This window comes from Pundamilia nyererei, unplaced genomic scaffold (assembly GCF_000239375.1).
Source record: "Pundamilia nyererei isolate P.nyererei 1_Seehausen unplaced genomic scaffold, PunNye1.0 scaffold00097, whole genome shotgun sequence".
In the NCBI taxonomy this organism is placed as follows: domain Eukaryota; kingdom Metazoa; phylum Chordata; class Actinopteri; order Cichliformes; family Cichlidae; genus Pundamilia; species Pundamilia nyererei.
The window spans coordinates 1,413,031-1,433,959 of NW_005187498.1; the positions used below are offsets into that span (position 1 = coordinate 1,413,031).

The 20,929-nt window shown below is 40.4% G+C and overlaps 2 protein-coding genes across 2 annotated transcripts in view; both read left to right on the forward strand.

Moving 5' to 3' along the window:
• jam3b (junctional adhesion molecule 3b) overlaps positions 1-4,875 on the forward strand; it is a 44,255-nt gene extending 39,380 nt beyond the window's left edge. Inside the window, exons 6-9 of the mRNA XM_005740109.2 lie at positions 940-1,039; positions 1,164-1,293; positions 1,379-1,433; positions 2,314-4,875. Coding sequence (XP_005740166.1) covers positions 940-1,039; positions 1,164-1,293; positions 1,379-1,433; positions 2,314-2,349 — 321 coding nt within the window. The 3' untranslated portion in view covers positions 2,350-4,875. The remainder of the gene's footprint in view (positions 1-939; positions 1,040-1,163; positions 1,294-1,378; positions 1,434-2,313) is intronic.
• Positions 4,876-11,198: 6,323 nt separating this feature from the next.
• vps26bl (vacuolar protein sorting 26 homolog B, like) lies at positions 11,199-19,539 on the forward strand. The gene is made up of 6 exons (XM_005740110.2): positions 11,199-11,740; positions 13,974-14,130; positions 15,352-15,516; positions 15,603-15,778; positions 15,875-16,017; positions 17,067-19,539. The coding sequence occupies exons 1-6, from the start codon at positions 11,518-11,520 to the stop codon at positions 17,202-17,204; spliced, it is 1,002 nt and encodes a 333-aa protein (XP_005740167.1). The 5' UTR covers positions 11,199-11,517; the 3' UTR covers positions 17,205-19,539.
• Positions 19,540-20,929: the final 1,390 nt, after the last annotated feature.

Genomic DNA, 20,929 nt, shown 5'->3' on the forward strand with positions numbered 1-20,929 from the left:
GGGGGCGTTGTGGTTTTTTTTTTTTCATATATATGTGTGTTTATTTACTTAGGAAAATGAAGAAAGGTTGATTGTATTTTGGTAACTGCAAGTACTGTTGTTTTCTTTTTTCAATAAAAATATTTTCCAAAAAAAAACAACCTTAATCTCTTAAACAGTTGTATTTAAATTCAGTCCAAGTTTGATTTTTAATGTTTGGATCACGTCATCGTGATCATTTCCTGCACTCTCGACGTATTTAGACAGCTAATCCACCTGCAATGTTAACACCTGTACTTTGACGTTCAGGCTTTTTTAACACTTGGAAAATGAGTGACGGTAACTGTTTGAAGATGACAATTTGTCTGAGAATTATTCTTAGCGTTATAAGTGTGTGTGAGAGGTGGGCACAAACTCAACAGATGCTTTTATTTTACTTTACGGTTCACTTTGAAATCACTGATATCAGTGTGTTTACATTTATTTGATCATTTTAATGTGTAATGTTTAGAATAACTTAAGGGGCATGAATGTCCGTGCAGTTACCACACACTGATGATCCAAAAGACGCCCAATCATTTTTAAATGTAAAGTTTCACTTGTATGACCAGGGTGAATATTATATATGTATGTGTAAGATGTAGCTTTAACTCCGTCCTTCGCTGAATCCAAAGTGCGCAGCAGACAGCAGTCTGTTTAATTTTCCTATCTTGCATCTCTTCACATGCTCATGGCACTGTCTCTGTATTTGCACAATGCAAATCTCTACCTGTCTGTCCCCTCTGCTCACAGTAACGGTCACTACAGTTGTTTCCCTCTGTAACAGCTGCCTGTGCATAGTTCCACTCACCTATATTTATCTATTATATTAATTAGAATAAAACGTCTGCATAAAAAAAGACTATGAGCTTCACTTAGGGAGTTTGCATTAAGCAGAGGTTTGTCTTTTGTCTCACACAGAAGTTCATTTCAGTCAGGAAAGAAGACGCAGGCGAGTACTATTGTCGAGCGAAGAATGATGCAGGGCACACTCAGTGTGGACCCCAGAAGATGGAAGTGTGTAAGTATGCATGTTTCCTTTGGAAATAAATCTGTTGTGTTTATTGAATGCAGATAGTACTAGATTTGTTGAAAGGAATCCAAACGTCAGTGTTTAAGTTTTTACTTGCATTTGAACTCCACAGATGATATTGACATAGTGGGGATCATCCTGGGAGTGCTGGTGGTGGTCGTTGTGCTCTTATGTATAACGGTGGGCATCTGCTGTGCTTACAAACAAGGCTACTTCTCCAGCCAACAGCAGACGGGGAACAAGTAAGATTCCAGACTACTAATGTAACTGTAACCAGCACCACTTCCACATGTCGCCCAAAAACCGGATGTGCTTTGTGTGTTTTAGTTACAAAGTTCCAGCTAAAGGAGATGGAGTGGACTACGTCAGGACGGAGGATGAGGTTAGTAGATAGTCTGGCTGTGTGGCCGTTTGTACTTTTAGGCATTTTGTTGCTAAACGTCAATTGCAAATAAAGTGAAAATGCAGTCTGCTATACTGCTCCAGTTAGGTGCTAATATTTATGATTGAATGATTCATGTATCAATAAAAGTGATCAGGTACAAGGACCGGACAGAAAGTGAGTAAAAAAGTGTCCAAAGACAAACTTTGTTTCTGTCACTAATTCATTATGAAAACAGAATTCAATTAAATTCAAAGATTGGAGAAAAGAAATGAAAGTATTACTACTTGGTTGCTTTCTTAAAGCTTTCATTTGAAGGACTCGCCTGTAACTGTAACTACAGTGTGCTGCATGCTGACAGCGGTGATTACGCTGCTGTATTTAGTCTCCAGGTCTGCACAGGTCTGAAAGCAACAGCTACCCAAATACTTAGCATCGTGTTGCTGCCTGTAACAGAGAAAACAGGGCCTCTCTGCCCCTCATCATATTACTTTTTGAAGAACCTTTGCAAAGTTAAATTCAGACTCTGTATGAGGTATCGGCTCAGCAACACTGAACACGGGAGTCTGCTGGGAACAATGAGAGCCATCATTTCACGGCAGGCAGTGCTGATGTCGTAGTCGACTAAAAGAGTTTGTTTTCCGACACCTGTCTCACTTAAATTCCCCTCAGCTGGCAGAATGTTGTTTTTCTATTATGCAGCACTAAAAAAAGTCCAAAAAATCTCAACTGTTAAGCGAACTTGCAGAAAGCCTGGACATTAAGATCTGTGCCAAATAGACAAGCAAACACACTGAGAGGAGAAGCGTGGAAAGAATGGCGCTCTGGCGCCGTGTGATAATGTAATAACGATGAGTTGTTTCCTGCGCGTTGTCTGCAGGGGGATTTCCGACACAAGTCATCGTTTGTGATCTGAAAAAGACGACGGGGGCTGTTGTGCTGAGTGAAAGCTGTGACACACGGGTCTGCCCTCCACACTGTCCGACCACGGAGCTGCCGCAGTTCGTGCACCGAGCTCTCAGCATGCCTGAAATCCAATTACACAAGCTTGCCAAATGTGGTGGGATTTCATATGACAATAATGTGTAAAAAAAAAAAAATAGTATGCGCATAGGGACTGAGATTCATTTAACTTTATTATCTTCAACCGAGTTCTTTTGCTAAATTCTGGCGTTCTTCAGTTACAGTGATTGCATGGTTTTAAACTCTAAAGCAGGCGGCGAGCAGGAGTCACGTGTTTGTTGTGTCCAGTAGAACAGTCAGTCTATCATGACAGCTCTGTCTGCTGGCAGCATTCAGTTTCAAACCTTTTGTCATTTCTATAACATTTCTTTTCTACTGTTAAAATTTGTCAGACTATTTTTGATGGAATATATTTTAAAATGCCTATATATAAAGGTTTACTTTTTTAAGTATTTGTAAATGACTAACATGTTTTGGTTTTTTTTGTTTTTGGGGGTGGGATTAAAAGAGATGATGTAACACAAACCCCTTTGCATAAAGTTGTAAGCATTTACACCTTTGCAGATGAAAGAAACAAGTGAAAATTGGCTCGTAGTAGCATATCGGCGGTCTTACATATTGAATTTGTCGGCTGGGATTGTCCAGCTTGTGTCATGACAGACTTCCATGTTGATGTTTGTAGATAGTCTTAGTAAGATGCTTTGAAGAGTGCCAGTCAAATGCTGTGAAACACTGTACACGATCAGTGCTGCGTTTTCTTGATTTTAAGTGTCCTTCTCTGCTCGCTGTTAATCTTGTATATATTGAAGTTGCTGTCGAGTTTAGCTGTCATACATATGTAGATTTCTTCACTATATTAATCATAGTAATATTAATACAGGGTTTGTATGTTAACCTTCCAGACCCCGAAAGAAGATGGACAAGAATGATTGTGGACTGTTGACAAAGTAAATGGTATTTAAAAGAGTTTCTGCTGATAATCAAGACAAAGCTGTTAGCGGGTTATTTAAACTACTGAATCTTCAGCTGGTACTGAAAGTCCCAACAACATGAGGTAGACCACATGCTGGAACAGCGTTTTTTTACAGAGTTAACTTCTACACATGGCACAGCTGCTTTGTGTTCCAGCTGTGTGACACAGCCACCGGAGCCAGTGGCTTACTCACAACTGTGTGTTTGATTTCACCAGATGTGCAAAAGCACATTTTAGAAGAGTCCCAGGAGCAACTCTGCGCTTATCAGTCACTCAGCATGGTGATTTAGTATTCAGAATAAAAGACCCTGTTCAGGCTCAAAGCGCTGCGTCTCAGACCTTTCAGCAAGATTTGAAGCCGGGTGGAGAACAGAGCGAAACACATGACACGACGACAGACCTGCATCTGGTTTATTCCTGGGTTTAGCGACTGGATGTTTTAATTGGAGAGAAAAATAAATCTTTCAGGTTTCAGTTGAAGCCTTTTGGTTTTCTGAGCAAAGCTGATGGTGAACAGAACTGAGCTGACAGCAGTGTTACAGTGAGATTCGGCTGTCGGGGGTCTGGAGGGTTAACGCTTGTACTAATTGTAAATAGCTATTTGGTGTTTTTTGTTTGTTTTGTTTTTTTCTCTTTCGCAAGATCATGTAAAGTGAAAAAATGTTTTCAAAACTCCCGTTTGAGGCGATATGAAACTCTTTCCATTTGTAGGACTGAAAGAAGGGTAACATTTTATCAGATCATTCAGAACACGTGAGCAAGAGCTTCTTGAGGCAGTTTTTTAAAAGCATTGAGAACAAACAGTTCTCTCCCTCAGTGTTCGCTCTCTAACCAGACTTTTAAAGGCTGTAACCTTCATGCAGATAAGAAGAATCTCTTGTTCAGCTGTGCTCGAGGTTTTCAACAGAGGAAATGCGGTCAAATGTTAACCAATTATCAGTTGTGGTAGAGACGATCTGCCGGTCATTTGCACATCAACACTGAATCTAACGTGTTCCACTGTGGAAGTGTACTATTAGCCCAAATAAGGTCACAAATGAGTCCTGCTGCAGTTGCACAGTGTGGTGAGAATCAGACATTTCACCTCGTCATTTGTGCATAGTTCATTCCTCTTAAGTGCCTTCAGGCTTCAGACTAGTGCGGTTTCACGTGCACGGTCCCACCTCTAGCTTCTGCCGTGCAGTCACGGCTTCGTGTTTTTCCTTTTCTTTAACCACAAGCGCGGCGTTTGAGAGGAATGATGACACCAAAAGTCTCCACTCCCCTACATATCTGCAAATTTGTAAATAGCTTTTTACATAGATTTGGAGCTGTAGACGCGTTGAAGTGAAAAATAATAGTGCCTCTATATTGTGGGAATTATTTTTAGTAAAGACATGTAGCACTATTAGAAAAAAACAGATTGAAACCCACAGCAGGGCGGTTTCTGTGAGCTCTGGTTTATAATGTCTTTATCCGGGTTTTCTAACACTGATTGGTATTTCAAAATAAAATCCCTAAAGAAAATTTGAAAGACCAATTTAGTCAGTACTGACTTTTTTCTTTTTGTTTTGTGTATGTTATTTATTCTTCTCTGTGCTGGCGGGGAAATGTTTCAGGTCTTCACAACACTGTTTAAACCAGGGGTGTCATACTCAGGGTCATAAGACCGGCCCGCTGGACATCTTTCACACGTTTCGGACTTTTAAATGTATTTTCATAAATTTTGCAGCTTGTCCTAGGGGTGAAGACCTCTCCCACAGTCTTTCATACTGCATCAAAGTAATAAATAAATAATGAAATGACAGAAAAGTTACTGCTTTTTTTTTCCACTATCTAAAGTAGAAAAGCCTGTATCCATGGTAAAGTAAGTAAAACTGGACATTTTTTCGTGAATTAACAAAAACTTGCTCTTCTCCAGGACAGTCTGGTCAATGAGCAACCAGAACTTTTTCTGTCATTTTACACATTTGCTTTTTTACAATTTAAGCCCAAAGAGTCATGCTAGCATGTGTTTTTATTATACAGAGCAGCATTTCTTTATCATGTAGTAAAACTGAGACGTGCTGGTGAAATTGCACTTCTTTTTTGTATACCGAGATATTGCAGGGATTAAATGTGCAGCTACACTTATTTACATTTACAGAAAGGGAATTTTTACTAGTCTGGTCCACTTAAGACCAAAGTGTGACCCCTGATGTAAAATGAGTCCGACATCCCGGGTTTAAACATTTACCCTGTACAAAAATGAGGGGGCACAGTTGGTGTCAGGAAACACCAACCTTGTGTAGCGTTAAGAACGGCACCAATCTACAAGAAAGGAAGATGAAATTAAGAGCTGACCCATTCAATGATAAAGGAGCTGGGACTGTGCAAGATGTAAGTGAAGTTTATAATCCAGAGTTCATGGACAGTTAAGCTCACAAACAGCAAAGAAGTCTTGTATCGCATCTTTACACAGGTCTGCACTGACTCGACAGGGAGTCCTGAGCGAGTGTGTCTGCAGGCTGTTTCCAGGCAGTGATGGTGGAGGTTATACTGGCAGGTTCACTCTGTGCTGTCTTTCAGTTTAAGGATGGCTGCGTTCCAGTGATCCAGCTCTGCTGGAAGACTGATATACAGCGTACCCGATCCTCTGATCCAAATGTACACGCAGCAGAATGTCTTTTTGGGGCCTGCTTGGGTTATTTTTTGTTCATTTTAGAACCACTCTATTTGTGATTAATAAAACTCACTTCTAATATCACAAAGGTGTTTTGTGTCTTTTCTATTTATGGTGTGAGTGTAGTGAGGATTCTAGATCTGCACTGCCAGTCTTGTCATTTCACTGCTTGTTCCAATCCTCCTGGCCTATTCCACAGTCCCCCCACTGTTCACAGAAATCCTATTGGTCCATCCAATATCCCACCGACTGCTCTTTGTTGATCTAAAGCCATAATCTATTAGTGGGAGTTAAGCCATTTCCACTTTCCACACTGCAAAAAGCCTTCTTGTTCCTTTCTGGTGACTGTGCCAACTGGCAGCAGGTTCCTGGATAAAGAGCACTAAAATCAATGAGCCCAGAGAGGATAATATATCGTCCTTTGCATCACAGCTACTGAACACTTTTATTTATTTCACAGTAAAATCAATCAGTGCTGGCTTTATCGTCAGGCAGAAGGATGAAAAAATACCTACTTTTAAGAAGGCAGCAAGCCCTGTGTTCAAATTATGATTAAATGTAGCACACTCAGTTCATTCACTGAACAAAGCACACAACGCTGCTCTGAAAGTCATGCAGCATGTGAGTCAGTGTTACTCATCTAACAGTTAATAGGATGAAACACATCTGTGGTTAGTTGTACTGGTAACTCTACTGTAATAGTCAGCATCCAGCAAATTATGGTGTTAAGTTAGTCTTTCAAAATTCTTAGCAAACGCGCAGAGATCTTACTTGGGTCAAATGATGAACGAGGACCACTGAAGCAAATTACAATTGAAGTATGACAAGAAGTACCATGAACCCACAATGGAAGAAGTGCACGAGGCCTAGGAAATAATTATGAAGGAAAAATCTTTAGTTTTGTTGTGTGTGTGTGTGTGTGTGTGTGTGTACCTTAAAGTTTGTTCTTAATGTTCTTTGTTAAGACTAAGAAAAACAGCTATAGGTGGCATTTGCTGTGTGCAGCATCAAACTGATGTAAGTGTGTTACTATTAAATGAGAATGGGTTAAGATATTAAAACACTGTTTGTGTGTCCCACATGGTTCTTCCATTAAAAATACAGCTCACAGATAAATGTAGCCATTCTGGTCAGCACGGTGAAACAAAGACGGGTAACTACTAATCATTTCTGACACTAATTTAAAAAAAAAAAAAAGTGTCTGGTTTCCTCTGTTTGCCGTCTGTGTGCAGGACACAGTCCACAAAACTCTACTCAACACGTTCCACAAACATGGCTGCTTACAGTTTTATTGTCAGTGGAACAGCAGTTTGATTACATTTCGGGGGTTCATTTATACCAGCAGGAAGATCTGTTCTCAGAACCAGCAGGCTGACCTTTACAGTGTTAAAGGAAAACAGCAACATTTGCCACGGTGTGATTACAACCCAAACAAGTGAGGAGTTCAGAAACACACACACACACACAGGTTTATGCCTGTTTCGCTTTCTTGTATAATTTGTTCACTTGCATCTTAAATATTTTACAATATTATTCGAGGCGGGCCTCACAGTTGGACTCGATCGCTGGGCTCGGAATAGAAGTTTACCAGCTTTTTTCAACACAGCGAGGTCACAGGTATTCAGACAATGAGACAAACAAAAGGGAAGTCCGCTGAATCTCTCTCATGGGAATCTTGCCACACTGGTCTCTCGGCCACTCTTCGACACAGGCCTTCTGCACAGAGAAGAGGTGGAGTTGCAGAACAGCAGAAGGCAAACTTGAACACTGGGCCAGTACGAGGAGCTGAACCACACTACCAGAGCTAGTGCAATCTGGTGTCAACTGGAGGATTTCTTCAGCCTTAAATAGCAGAGGTGATGAATGACTGCCAGCAGATGTGAAGACTCAACCACCTCCAGGTGCACAAGCCCAGAGGGCGGGGACCCAGTAGGAGTCTTTGGATTCCTGGGCAACAATGGTGATGCCGTTTAGCGTTCACACATTCACATTCATATGTTACCGCCGTTTCCACGCCACATCTTTCTCACACCTTGACCACATATTCAGTTTGCAATGACCACTTTTATTAGGAAAGAGGACTTCTGGCAACCATTCCACAGTTTGAATACGCTGACAGTCAGAGAGTTCATCATAGATTTGAATGCAAATTTAATGCAAGAGCAAATGATTGAAAGAATTACTGACCACAAAAATCTAACAATTTCCAATGCAGGGGGAAAAAGGAATAAATAATGAGAGATCCCTTCCTGTGGCCCTATAGTGTGTGGATCCATAACTGCTGTGGAGGAGCCAACATCAACTTAATTTTTACACCTTTATTTGTTATATGATGTATTATTAAAATAAATGTCAGCTACAGCACAGGTGTTCTTCTGCCCACAGCAGATGCTTTGCCCCTAAACTGGTTAATCTGCCCAGTCTTCACCTCATTTCTCTCTAATATCTTCAAACATTCTGCATTTTCAGGGACCTTTCAGAGGACAGGGCTGCATTCAGTGTATGCAGAGCAGACACCACAGTGAGGGAAAAAATGATACTTGACAGGGGGAAGTTGGCCATTTAAAAAATATCACAGTAGGATGTGACAGAAGGACAAACTGGCAAGATGTGTCCATGTCCAAGCAGGGTCTACAGCTGCACCTCACACTCCCATCGTCACAGAAATAATTGGTTTGAGTCGCACCATGACAGCTAGGAGGCATCAGCTTGTTAAAAGTTTTTAGTCATTTGTCCACAAAGGAGTTGCACAATTCATGTGATGCTGTTGCAGGACAATTTTAGAAGAAAAATGCTGTCAAAAATGAGTCATTGTTTTAAAAGAACATTTCTATCTCTCAGCCTTAAGGGGGCTGTTTGACTATTTTCATGTTGGATTCTAAAGCTATTCACAAAAAGAGGATCATTTTAATCTGTCTTTGTAAGCCACCAGAACTAATTAGGCAGTTAGCCTCATAATGAGATAAAGCAACACACACACACACACACACACACACATACAATTTAATAACTGTTCCCACTCACTTCATATCTGAAACACTGCTGTGACTGATGTGTGTGAAGCATGTGGTTCATGTTACCAAAACTACAAGTTGCATAAAACAGCAGCACTATGCTGGCTTTTAAAGGTTTTAGAGGATTTCTCACCAAGAGTTCAAATCTGAGAGTGAAAAAGACATGACGTGCCTGCAATGAGGGTGAGGATTTATTTTTCACATGAATATTTTTTTTAAATGCTAAATAATGGCACAAAACATCAGGAGCTCAATTGCAAAAACCTGAGAATTTAGGAGGGCTCTCAGGTTTATCTGTCCTGCTGTGGTTAAACCTTGCCCTCTAGCAGTGCCATTAGAGAACCGGGTCCAGGGAAATCCTGGAGCCAGTTTTCCCTTTTCCCCACTCATTGGAGAGACCGAGTGAATGACAAAATTTAAACAGACTGCAAAAGATTTGTGTTTGTAGATTTATTGTTACTGCAGTCATTCCAGACACCACAATGAGCTTAGTTTGCATAAGGATGTTAAAAATTGTGCACTCCTGACCTCTAGTGCTTAAAACTGGTACAACATGCAGTCAATATGAGTCAAAAGCAGAGGGGATTAAAAACGAATGGAAATGCATCATCATTATACTTACACAAGTCGATTTAGTACATTTCTAAACGTAGTTTCTATACACTAAGTTTTTTCTAAGCCCCAATACTGTTTCATTCAGGCCAGGGCTGTACCAGTCCAACCTCTTCCTATTCTGATATGAGACAGATACCTTGGCAACAGTGAATCTACCAAAATTGAGAAGTGATGCAATTCATTGTTAAATTAATCTTGCTCTTTGGATAAAAGTACAAACCATTCTTTTATTTGTAAGAATTAGGCGAGACACATTTCCTCACACTGGAAATAAAATTTAGCAAACAAATCCAAGCAAAAAATATAGACCTACTGAATCGTGGTGCAGTTACATTAGATTCTCCTTCGTCTGCTTTGGTGGTTAGATCCCTGACTCTTCCTTTCAAAGTATCTTTGTGTACTCCCGAGTTGCTCACAATGCAATTTTGTCTCCCAATTTCTCCCAACAGAGTGCTTGGCATAGATAAACTCTGTATGAGAGTGAGTTAATTTCTCTCAGGGCTAAACTGAGTAGAAAGGTGTTATATGAGTACCAGTATACCCAGTATACCAGTAATGACCCTCCAAACTGTAACCCTTCAATAGCTAACACAGCTACTGCATTGTAGTTGAGGCATGGAGTCATAAACACAGACCATCAGAACTGAACCAAACACACTATCTCTACCAATACTTGACTGTTTGAGTCATGATCCCTTTCACAGATTGCATCACTAACACAACAAGTGATGGACTCAAATGATTCCATATGAAACCAGATCTTAAAAGCAGAGAAAGTTGAGGCTTGCAGGAACACAAACAGGCGTGGGAAATAATTAAAAAAGCAGCGAGAAACTTTAAGACTAACATATTAAAAACACATTTAAAAGATGCATCTCATATTTAGAATGTTTAATGTTAAAGTTCATGACAGTACAATTAGAAAAAGAAAAGTTTTTTTGGAAAACAAAGTAAACTTCTGATCAAACTCTTTTCTCACTTTCTCACACTTACTAAAAATGTAAAGAAATTTTGTTTAAAAATGTAGATGAATAGTACAAATGTACTATATCCACATAAACAAAAACATAATTATACTCAGAATAATACCAAGTATATTAAGAAGCGGGCAGCACACACAGCCTCACAGCACGAAGTACCTCAGTATCATCATCAAGTACCCCATCATCAAGTACCCCATCATCCAGCCATGGCGTTTCTGTGAGTTGTTTGCATGTTCTCCTCGTGTCTTCGTGAGTTTCTCCCACAGTCCGGAGACATGGGGTTAGTTTAATCGGTTAATCTGAATGACACATAGGTGTGGCAATGTTAGCCAGCAGATTGGTGACCTGTCCAGAGTGTACCCTGCCTCTTGCCCTACGGTCGCTGGAACAGCCTCAGCCTCCAAAAGAACATCTTGGTCAATCATAATTTGAAGGCCATTAAATTGTGTTTAAATTGGACATTCCAACACCTGTAAGACTTTACTCGGGGCAGTAGCAACTCAAAGAGGCCAGGAGTTGTGGCTTCTTCCGCCTGTGCCGGGGGAGGTGGAGTGAAGGGGAGGGTTACCATTGTTACCATTGTTTGAAAAGTTGGTATTCAGCGAAATATTGCTCGTTATAATTTTTCATTTTAGCACCGAGAGTACAATTTGTCAAAAAAATTCATGAACAGAGAAACGAAACAAACTACAAAGAATACAATTTCCTTCACGTGACTGTAGACGCATGCGTAGTCAGGCGGTTGTAACTCAAAATATGCAATAATCTGGGAAGCAGCTCGCGCTGGACTCCTCGCGGCAAACCGAGAACAAACTACAGTGTGTTCTTTCATTAGGAAGACAGCGCATTTCCAGCGGGATCCGGCCACAGGGCTTCGCTTGACTAACGAGCAGCAATGAGCTTTTTTGGTTTTGGTCAGAGTGCGGACATAGATATAGTTCTGAATGACGCCGAAACGAGAAAGAAAGCTGAGCACAGAAGCGAAGACGGCAGGAAAGACAAATATTTCCTTTTCTACGACGGGGAAACTGTTTCCGGAAAAGTCAACGTTACACTCAAATACCCGGGAAAGAGGCTGGAGCATAATGGCATCAAAATCGAGTTTATCGGCCAGATAGGTGAGCAGCTGCTAGGCCTGAATTCCACATTCAGCCCCAGACAGAAGTAGCCAAAGTGTGACAGGAAATACTGGGTAGCTAGCTACATGTACTGACGACTATCAGCATGGTGTATTTTACAGCTTTAATGTGTAAAAAGTGACAAGAAACGCATTTAAAGTTCGGCCGTACTGCAGTAACAAGTGTCTATTTGAAGTGTCGGGTCTCGTGACAGATGTGGGCGCGAGCGACGTCAGCTGACTCGTCAGCCATTGGAGAGCCGTTACGTCTCAGTGACCTTTGGCCCTTCTTTTAAACATCTTCTGTAACGTACACTTTTTGTTAAGTCGCACTTTCGGTGCCTAGATTATCACATGTAAGTAAGAACTGAAGTATTAGGTGATTGTCACTTTTACTTTTGTTCAATCAAAGATGGCAGCCTGAGAGCTGAGAGTTTCAAGGAAACTGCTTAAAGGCGTTTCTGACGGTGCGGCGAACTGTGTATTGTTGTGTCCGTGTGTTTAAAACAGTGTTTATCAGATGATACCGTTTAAGTGACCTGGAAGTGTCTCTGTGGCGGCCATGATAAACGCTGTGATCAGTGCCATCCCATAATTCATAGTCGGAGGCCGTCAGACAGGATGGTCTACTAACTAGGCTATATTTATATACAAAAGCCCAGCCAGTTCACTAAAGCAATCACCACATTAATGCTAAGTACCACAAATTAGCAGCTAAAAAACCAGCAGACCCAGCGAAGGAGAGTATGATGTAGGGCTCACCTCTAACCATTCAGCATGTGAAATCAGTGAAGAGTTTAGGACAGCCAAAGTTTGGCTTTGCAGTCACCGCTTTAAGCCCTTCACCCAATGTGCCAATTATGCATTTGTTCTTCCTCTCTCTTATTCCAAATAAACCTCATCTAAGAATGCATCACAACCGGAAGAGGCATAATTCTTCAGTGTTAGATTTAATGTCATTTTTAGTAAATTACAGGCTGCAAATGTTAATATTCGCCTCCTGAAATTATATATGCCATAGCTGCAAAAATACCGCTGTCCACAACTTTCAGTTACAAAACTGACACCATGCCTCTTTAGCAAATCCCAGCAGTTGCATTTTAATGTTAAATAAGGGTTTATGCTGCCACAGACTGTTATTAAAATTGTCCCTATATGTACCTTCTTTAAAACATCAGCTTTTGTAATGGTTATTTTACTCAGGTGGTTCCCTTTTACAACCGGTATAAAATAACCGGGTAACGCACAGCAGGGTGAAGTAAGTGTTGTATTCCATGGTTCTGCACATTGTAGTTTCAACCCTGCAGATATCCAGTCTTACACTGGATATTTTTTTTACTCTCTCTCAGACAAACTCAAACAGATTTCTCTGACATTTCTTATATATAGTTACATATTTGTTTGTTTACACGCTATCCAAGCTGATTGCTGTTTGTTGCACTCTAGAAACATGCAGTGTGTATATATAGAGGTTTAGGACCAGAATACACTGCTGTATTTTCTTGTTTCTGTAGGTAATGTTTACGTTATTTAAGCAAAACAGAGCCAAATCATATTCCACAGATCACAACTCCTAATTGTGCATTGAAAGAATCTGGGTGCTAAACTGGCCTGCCCGCAGTACAAACCTGTCACCTTTTGGAAACTTCAAACACATTCTGAAACATGAACATGACAAACAGTGTCCTGCACTTTTAAGCAGCTGCAATGCTTTAACAAGCAAGAATGAGAAAGCATTTTGGCCTACAGCATTCACGCTCCTTAGTTCCCAAACCTCTACAGTTGTTAAAAGAGGAAGTGATGCAAGAAACACAGGCCTGCACAAACAGTTTCAAATGTGCTACTCACGCTAAAAACAAACTTAGAATAAATTTTTTCAAATAACAGCGTTGCTTAGTTTAAACATCATGCTGTCAGTCTTTTTTTCCAGTTGGTTAAAATGATTAGCATTTTTCATTTGCATGTTAAAGTATCTCAGTTGATTTTGAAATAGTTGTGAGCAGATAGGAAATGGAAAGCAAACAGTAATAATTATAAAGTATGCAAATTCATTTCTGACCAGTCATTTCACTGAAATTCAGCTTGCACCATGTAGTCAGTGTGTCAGCACAGTGGGAGAAGTGGTCACTGTGAGGACTGTCAGTACACAATTGTCTTTGCAGTTCCTCAGATAAAAGAGTTTAAAATGACTTCAGCAATCGGCAACGTGTGACACTGTTAATTTGTGTTTCCAGAAATGTACTATGACAGGGGGAATCATCACGAGTTTGTGTCTCTGGTGAAAGACTTGGCTCGACCAGGGGAGCTCACACAGTCACAGACGTTTGACTTTGAGTTCACACATGTGGAGAAACCCTACGAATCATACACTGGTCAGAACGTCAAGTTACGGTAAGTTCTGCTCTGTCCTCTGCAAGTGGAATCGTTAATGGCTTGTTCCATGTTTTTGATGGCGTGCTGTAACGCTGGACATTCCTTAACCTTTGTGCAGTTGAGGTGTTACCCTGTATTTCATTCATATATGCTAAGCTATACATCTTCAATTTCCTGCTTCATATTTAGGAGTGAGAATGCTATAAAATTTCTCATCTTTGTTTTTTGTATTTTTAAAAATGCTCTCTGTCAAGAGAGCCTAATGTCTTCTGTTCACTACCGAAGAAAATTTAAGCTTTTTGAAATTATGCCAAATTACAAAACGCTTAGATTTATCTCTAATAAAAACCTTACTTCAGCAGCATCAGGTATATGTTGATTCATGGTTTTCTTATCTGCTATAAAAAGCCAGGCCAGGAAAATGTCCTTCATGTTTTTCTGTTTTATCTTCAGTTACTTTGACACAAAGGCAAATGCTGTGATGCTCACACCTCTGATGAAGTCTGACAAGTGTCAGTACTGATAAATGATTACAATAATAATATTTCTGACTATCTGAGTCAAAATGAATTAAATTAAATCAAATCGAGACCTTGTGAATCAGAATTGAATCCGTTATAGAAATAAGTGACGATACCCAGCCCTACTTTCAAGCACCGGGAAGGTCCACTTTTAAGTCTTTAGTTGAGCTTTTTCGTCATCACTATCTTGCTGTTTTGAAACTAGATGTTTTGAGTAAGTGGTGCTCCTGACTAAGAAATTGAGAGACAGTGTGTACTCATGAAGATCTTCAAGTGGCTTCTTTTTCCCATTAAATTTGCATGTGAGGTTTTCAAACTGGTTCAAAGATATCTTTGAAGTTTCTTTGTAAGATTACTTCATGACATGCAAAACCATAACAATACTTGCTGTTACCTCTTCAACAACGTTGGTGGTAAAGAAAAGCATCTTCAGGTGCTCTGGTCCAATCCCAGCTTGTTTTACTAAACGTCAGTTACAAAGAACTACTTAAAATATGATCTGAAATGCAGATAAACTGCTACATTAGTTTGCCTTCACTTGTAAAAGTTGTGTGTTTCTTGTACACTTTGGTGTTCTCTGTTGCAGCAGTGCATCTAAAGAGGGGCATGCTGTGCACACAGAGATGAAAATCTGTGTACTGGTCAGTGCAACCTCACATGCTGCTTACTGGCTGTTAGCTCTTCTCTTGTATCCAAATGTTTTTGCATTTGCTTCCAGCTACTTTCTCAGGGCGACAGTAGGCCGGAGACTCAACGACATCAGCAAAGAGTTGGATCTTGTGGTTCACACACTCAGCACCTACCCCGAGCTGAACTCCTCCATCAAGATGGAAGTTGGCATTGAGGACTGTCTACACATAGAGTTTGAGTACAATAAGTCCAAGTATGATTTTCTTTTTTCTTTGCAATCAGAAATTGAAATGATCAAAGCAAGAGAGAATATTAACAGATTCCATCATCTGCTTGCAGGTATCACCTAAAAGATGTTATTGTAGGGAAGATTTACTTCCTCCTAGTGAGGATTAAGATCAGACATATGGAGATTGACATCATCAAGCGGGAGACAACTGGCACAGGCCCTAACGTCTACCATGAGAACGACACCATAGCAAAGTATGAAATAATGGATGGTGCCCCCGTCAGAGGTGAGGTTAGAGGCCTTTTTTGGTCTGTGGTTCTGCTGCTTGTTGCAGCAGATCTCATTTGTTGCAAACTAAACCTGCTTTTGTCTTGTGCTACAGGAGAGTCCATCCCCATCAGGCTGTTTCTGGCAGGCTATGAGTTGACCCCCACAATGAGGGACATTAACAAGAAGTTTTCTGTGCGGTACTACCTTAATCTGGTCCTCATAGATGAAGAGGAAAGACGCTATTTCAAACAGCAGGTACACAGACAGTGAGATCACACGAGATCTGTAGTTCTTCTGCTCACTCACACAGGTGACTGTTAATGACGTTCCAGCTGCTGTGGTTCAAGCAGTTTCGAGTACTGTGTCGTTCTTGGAGCTCTACTTTGTGTTTAGTCATAGAATCTAGGAATATGACCACTTTAGACATAGTAAAGAAAATGTGTACTCTAGAAATATCGTACTATAGATCTATAATGACTTTGTGTCTCTGGACGAGCTTTCTGCGGTTTGGGAAAAAGAACCCTTGGCAATGTCAGTGAGGGTTACAGGCAGGCAGCAACTTCACGGGCTGGAAACTGAAGCCAGTCCAGAAATGCAGTTTCTCTATTGCCCAGTTGAAGCAGTTCACAGCTGATCCTCTGATTTTCTTAGTTATTTTTCCTTTTTTTGAGGCCAGCAAAACTAAGTGAGCTTTTCTGCACTTTTCCAGGGAGACATGTACTGTTTCTTTGTTGTTGTCTAATAAGTTAAGAAGAAAACAGAGGAAATGTTTGCATCCATTCATGGCTAAAAAAAAAGTATAATAGCGGCTTGTGCATAAAGGTTCATAATGACCAAGATGAATAAAAGAAGGAAGCATTTGCACAATGAAAAATGTATGTGCGCTGTTCTGCACTTCTGAAAACACACAGTCTCAGTTATCAATCAGTACAGTTTTGTGTATCCAGTACAAGGACTGGGCTCCTGTCCAATCATGGTCCTGGGACTCTAGCTGGAAAACAAAGCTGATTGGGTGTCAGAGTCTTGGCATCAAGGCCACACGCCCCAATCTGTGTACACAGAGGCACTGAGGAGGGTTAAACATGTGAGAGGAAGAAATGTTTATAACTGAGAATGATTCAATTACTGGTAAATACAGTATGAGAGCACATGGGGCAAATAAAAAAAGACTATAATTCTTCTGGCAATCTGAGGATATTTTGCAGTTAGTTAATTGTTAATATTTTGAACTTTTATAGATCTGAGAGTTTACCAACAGTACATCCCCCTCACACCACCATGTATGTTGTTTTAATTTTTTCCAGGAGATCACACTGTGGAGGAAAGGCGACATTGTGAGGAAGAGTATGTCTCATCAAGCCGCCATTGCCTCGCAGCGCTTTGAAGGTACCTCCAATCCAGAGAAGTTCCTCGGCCATAACGCCGAGGAAGACACCGGCTAAAACCCAGCATGTGCTGCAGCGAGCGTCCGAACAGAGACAGCGCACGGACGTCAGTCTGAACTCTTAATGTGAAAATCACTCGTTTGCATCGAGACAAAATGCACTGCAGTGTTTGTCACAGCTGGAGTAGTGTGCTGAGCGTGTGTGTGCGTGCGTGCGTGTGTGTGTGTATGTGAGGGTGGGGATGGATAAACCAGAGTCGGACTGTATTTGTTAGCAATTTTCAGCGTTTTCATTTGAACAAACAACCTTGACGTACCAGCTGGTTCGAGTTTACCACGCTAAGACTGATGGTGTCAGCTAACTTTTCTGTCTCTCAAAACTGCACAAAATTGGCTTGTAAGTACTTAATTGATGTCTTGGCATTTATTGTACACCTCAGTGGGGTGAACTTCACCCATTAGATGCACTTAAATGTCATGTGTGTGTGTGAATGTAGAATACATGGCACAGAGCCATCTGGAGGTGTATTTCTGACACCGCCTTTCCTTTAAACTACTTACTTTGTGGGAAGATTGATACAGCAGCCATTCGACAAGTTAATGATGACTGGCTAAACAATACATGTGACGGCACGTGTGTGTGTGTGCTCACAAGAATGTGAAATTTGAACATGAACTCATGTAATGTTTTTCTGCCATGCCCTCTGCTGGAAAGAAACGCTTTTATTTCCATTTTGCATCTTAATTTTACATAAGTCAAGGAAACCAAACAGCAGTCTGAAAAAAAACTATAATGGAAGAGACTTATTTTCATACATTCCAGAAACGGGCGTGACTACAGAGTATTCATTTGAACCCAAATCAGTTTGTTTCAGCCAGCACTGAAAACGTTTGATGCTTCAGTAGGTTACAGTATAGTGTCCCTTCCATCTTTTGTTACAGCTGCCAGTCACTGATAGTTTGAAACATCTCTGCCATTTGCACTGTGTGCTTTTCTTTTCTGCTCTCAGCACTGTTTATGAACTTGAGTCAAGAGGAGAAAGTTGGCATCACTTCAGATCTAATAAAGATAGTATTACACCTGCGCTTATTTACAAAGATGCCTGTTAACACAGTATAGACTCCTGAGGATGCTTCTTTGTGCCTATAAGGGTTTGGTGCCAAAATGTCTGCAATACTAGAGAACAGTTGCCACGGTGAGTTGCTACGCCCTGCGCTCCCACGTTTATCTACCAGTAAATAAATGGGTTTAGTACAAAGGCAGGTTTAGATGATGTGGTGAATGTATACTGAAGGCCTCTCTTTTATATTAAGCACTTAATGACATTTTGAAAATTAACAATCCCAGAACATTTTCTAAATAGAATGAGTTCTTTTGCTTTTACTTTTTAACTGCAGGTCAGGCAGAGTTTATTGGAGTTCTTGTGCCATTATTTGCTTTGCTTTTCTAAACTATGAGAGGACACTAATGAGTACAAAATGAGAAGCACTCGAAGCAAGTCCCTGGATCTTCTTGTCCTTCTGTCTTCTGCTTAACATGTATGTTTCATACTCTCCTAGGCAGTAGGGTCGGGTTTTTGCCATGCTGCTGTTTTGCTCTGGTGATTTGATTGCTGTCACCAGACGGCTTTTTAGATACTGTTGAAATATTAAGACTCGCAGCCTGAATTGTGTTGCTTTAAGCCAGCAAGACATGTTCTAATTCACATGTATAGAAGTTGAGCAAGGGGGGAAAAAAACAGTTAATAAAGCTCTGGTAATATCTGATAAATACGACTGTAGGGACGGTGGTTTGTCACCTTCAAAGTGCAGGAGAGAGTTGAGAGGTGGGGAGATTTCAAAGACATTTAAATTGACAGAAACATGCTGGCAAGTTTCTAATGTTTTCAAAAACACACATTTTGTGCTGAAGGAAATGAATAAATAAAAATATCGGAATTGTTCTTAGCTTAAATGAGCACCTCCATGTATCAAGACAAGCAGGAGACCAGCACCTCCTGGTCTCCTGATAGATAACAGAAAGCAAGCTTTCCCTTCTCTGGCCTCACTCTTCACCCTGATCAGTCTCAAAGAGCTCCTGCAGTATTTCTCTGCCTCGCAGGGCACGCAGTTCATGCTCTGCTCTTTTCATGAATGGCCTGTGATTCTACTTTTTATCAGTACTGGTGAACTCTGACAACAGCGAGAATGTAAAACCAGAATAAACGATGAAATGTACAATATAAATGCACAATGTAAATGCAGCCCCCACCTTCTGTTTATATTCCTGTCACATTTTATCTTGTTTATAAATGTTGATTTTAAACATTTTATATTCCAATTATTCTTTGAAATCAAAGGGATTAAATAACTGAGAAACACGCCTAATGTTTTCGATGCACTTTTTTCTTACGTGAGTAGATTATCTCCGCTCTGAGTGAGACACGTCCTGATGAACACATCTCTTAGTTACTGTGACTCAGTTTTGTTTTTAAACGGTTCTCTTCCTGGGAGTTTAAAAATGATCAACATTGGGCTCTGTGATATTCTGTATTTCAGTGTTGTCACAAGGGGGCAGGATTGAATCAGGTTTGGTTCTGATTTTATGGTACGCACAGGTGATGATGATGATATCAGGAATAGTTGTGCCATGCTTGGTGGGAAATACGAACGACAAGTTAAAGATTCTGTTCTTAATAAACAACACGGGCTTCATGCTGGTTTTGTTTGCAGGTTCACAGATTCTAAACAGGGGCATGAAAGGGGGTTCAACTCCATCTTATATTAAAAAGATCTTATATTCAGCTTGGTGAACAGTATCATTAAAATTACAATTTCTTATCCTCGAGTACTAAAATACAGCAAGTGTTATACTTATCTTCAAAGACATTACCTCTGTAATGTCTTTGAAGATTTGACTGTAGAAGAAAGATTGGAATGCAGTTTTTGCTTTAAAAATAAAGCAGAAACTTTCATGTCTTGAGATTTTCTGCAGTCTTCAGAAAACTCAAAACTTTCAAATGAGTCATTCATTCAAAGTGAAAGTTTAACAGCAGCTGAAGAGCTTCCGAGGAGAATGATCTGTTGGCATGGTATTATATGATGAATGCACCTCCTTCATGTGCAGAAGAACTGAGTCCTATGTAAAAGAAAACCTTGCTGCTAAAAAAATAAATGTTACTAAATGAATGCAGAGCAATGGTCCTGTGACCTGACGGTTCCTGGGTCACAGAAAACTTCATGCAGGATTATTACACTTTTTGAATAATGGAATATTCAATAAGTGTGAACATTATGAGAATTTGCAGCCATGTTCACGAGACAGATGACTGCCAGTTCTGGATATAAGTAGCCTGAGGCTGTGGCTCAGGAGGTAGAGCAGGTTGCTGGTTCAATCCCTGGCTCCCCCTAGTCTGCATGCCAAATGTCCTTGGGCAAGATTCTAACCCCAAGTTGCTCTTAGATGCATCCATCAGAGTATGAATGTGTGTGGATGTTAGTTAGAAAGTACTGGTGAGAAAAGAGTGTCAAAGTTTTTCTCTGGAAAAGGAATATCAGCTCTGTGACGAGCCGGAAAAACAGTCCAGATCTCACTCTGACTGAAAACTAATTCTGGAAATGAAAAACAAAGCTCTATGACAAGGTTCCTTTTGGCAAAGCTGGAACCAGCTTGATGAAGAATACAATCATTCAATAGTGAATCCATGGCTCACATAATTCAGGCCATTATAGTAGTAGTAGTAGTATTTATTTATTGTCATTGTCAAGAACAATGAAATTGCGTTTGGGGCTTCCATACAACCC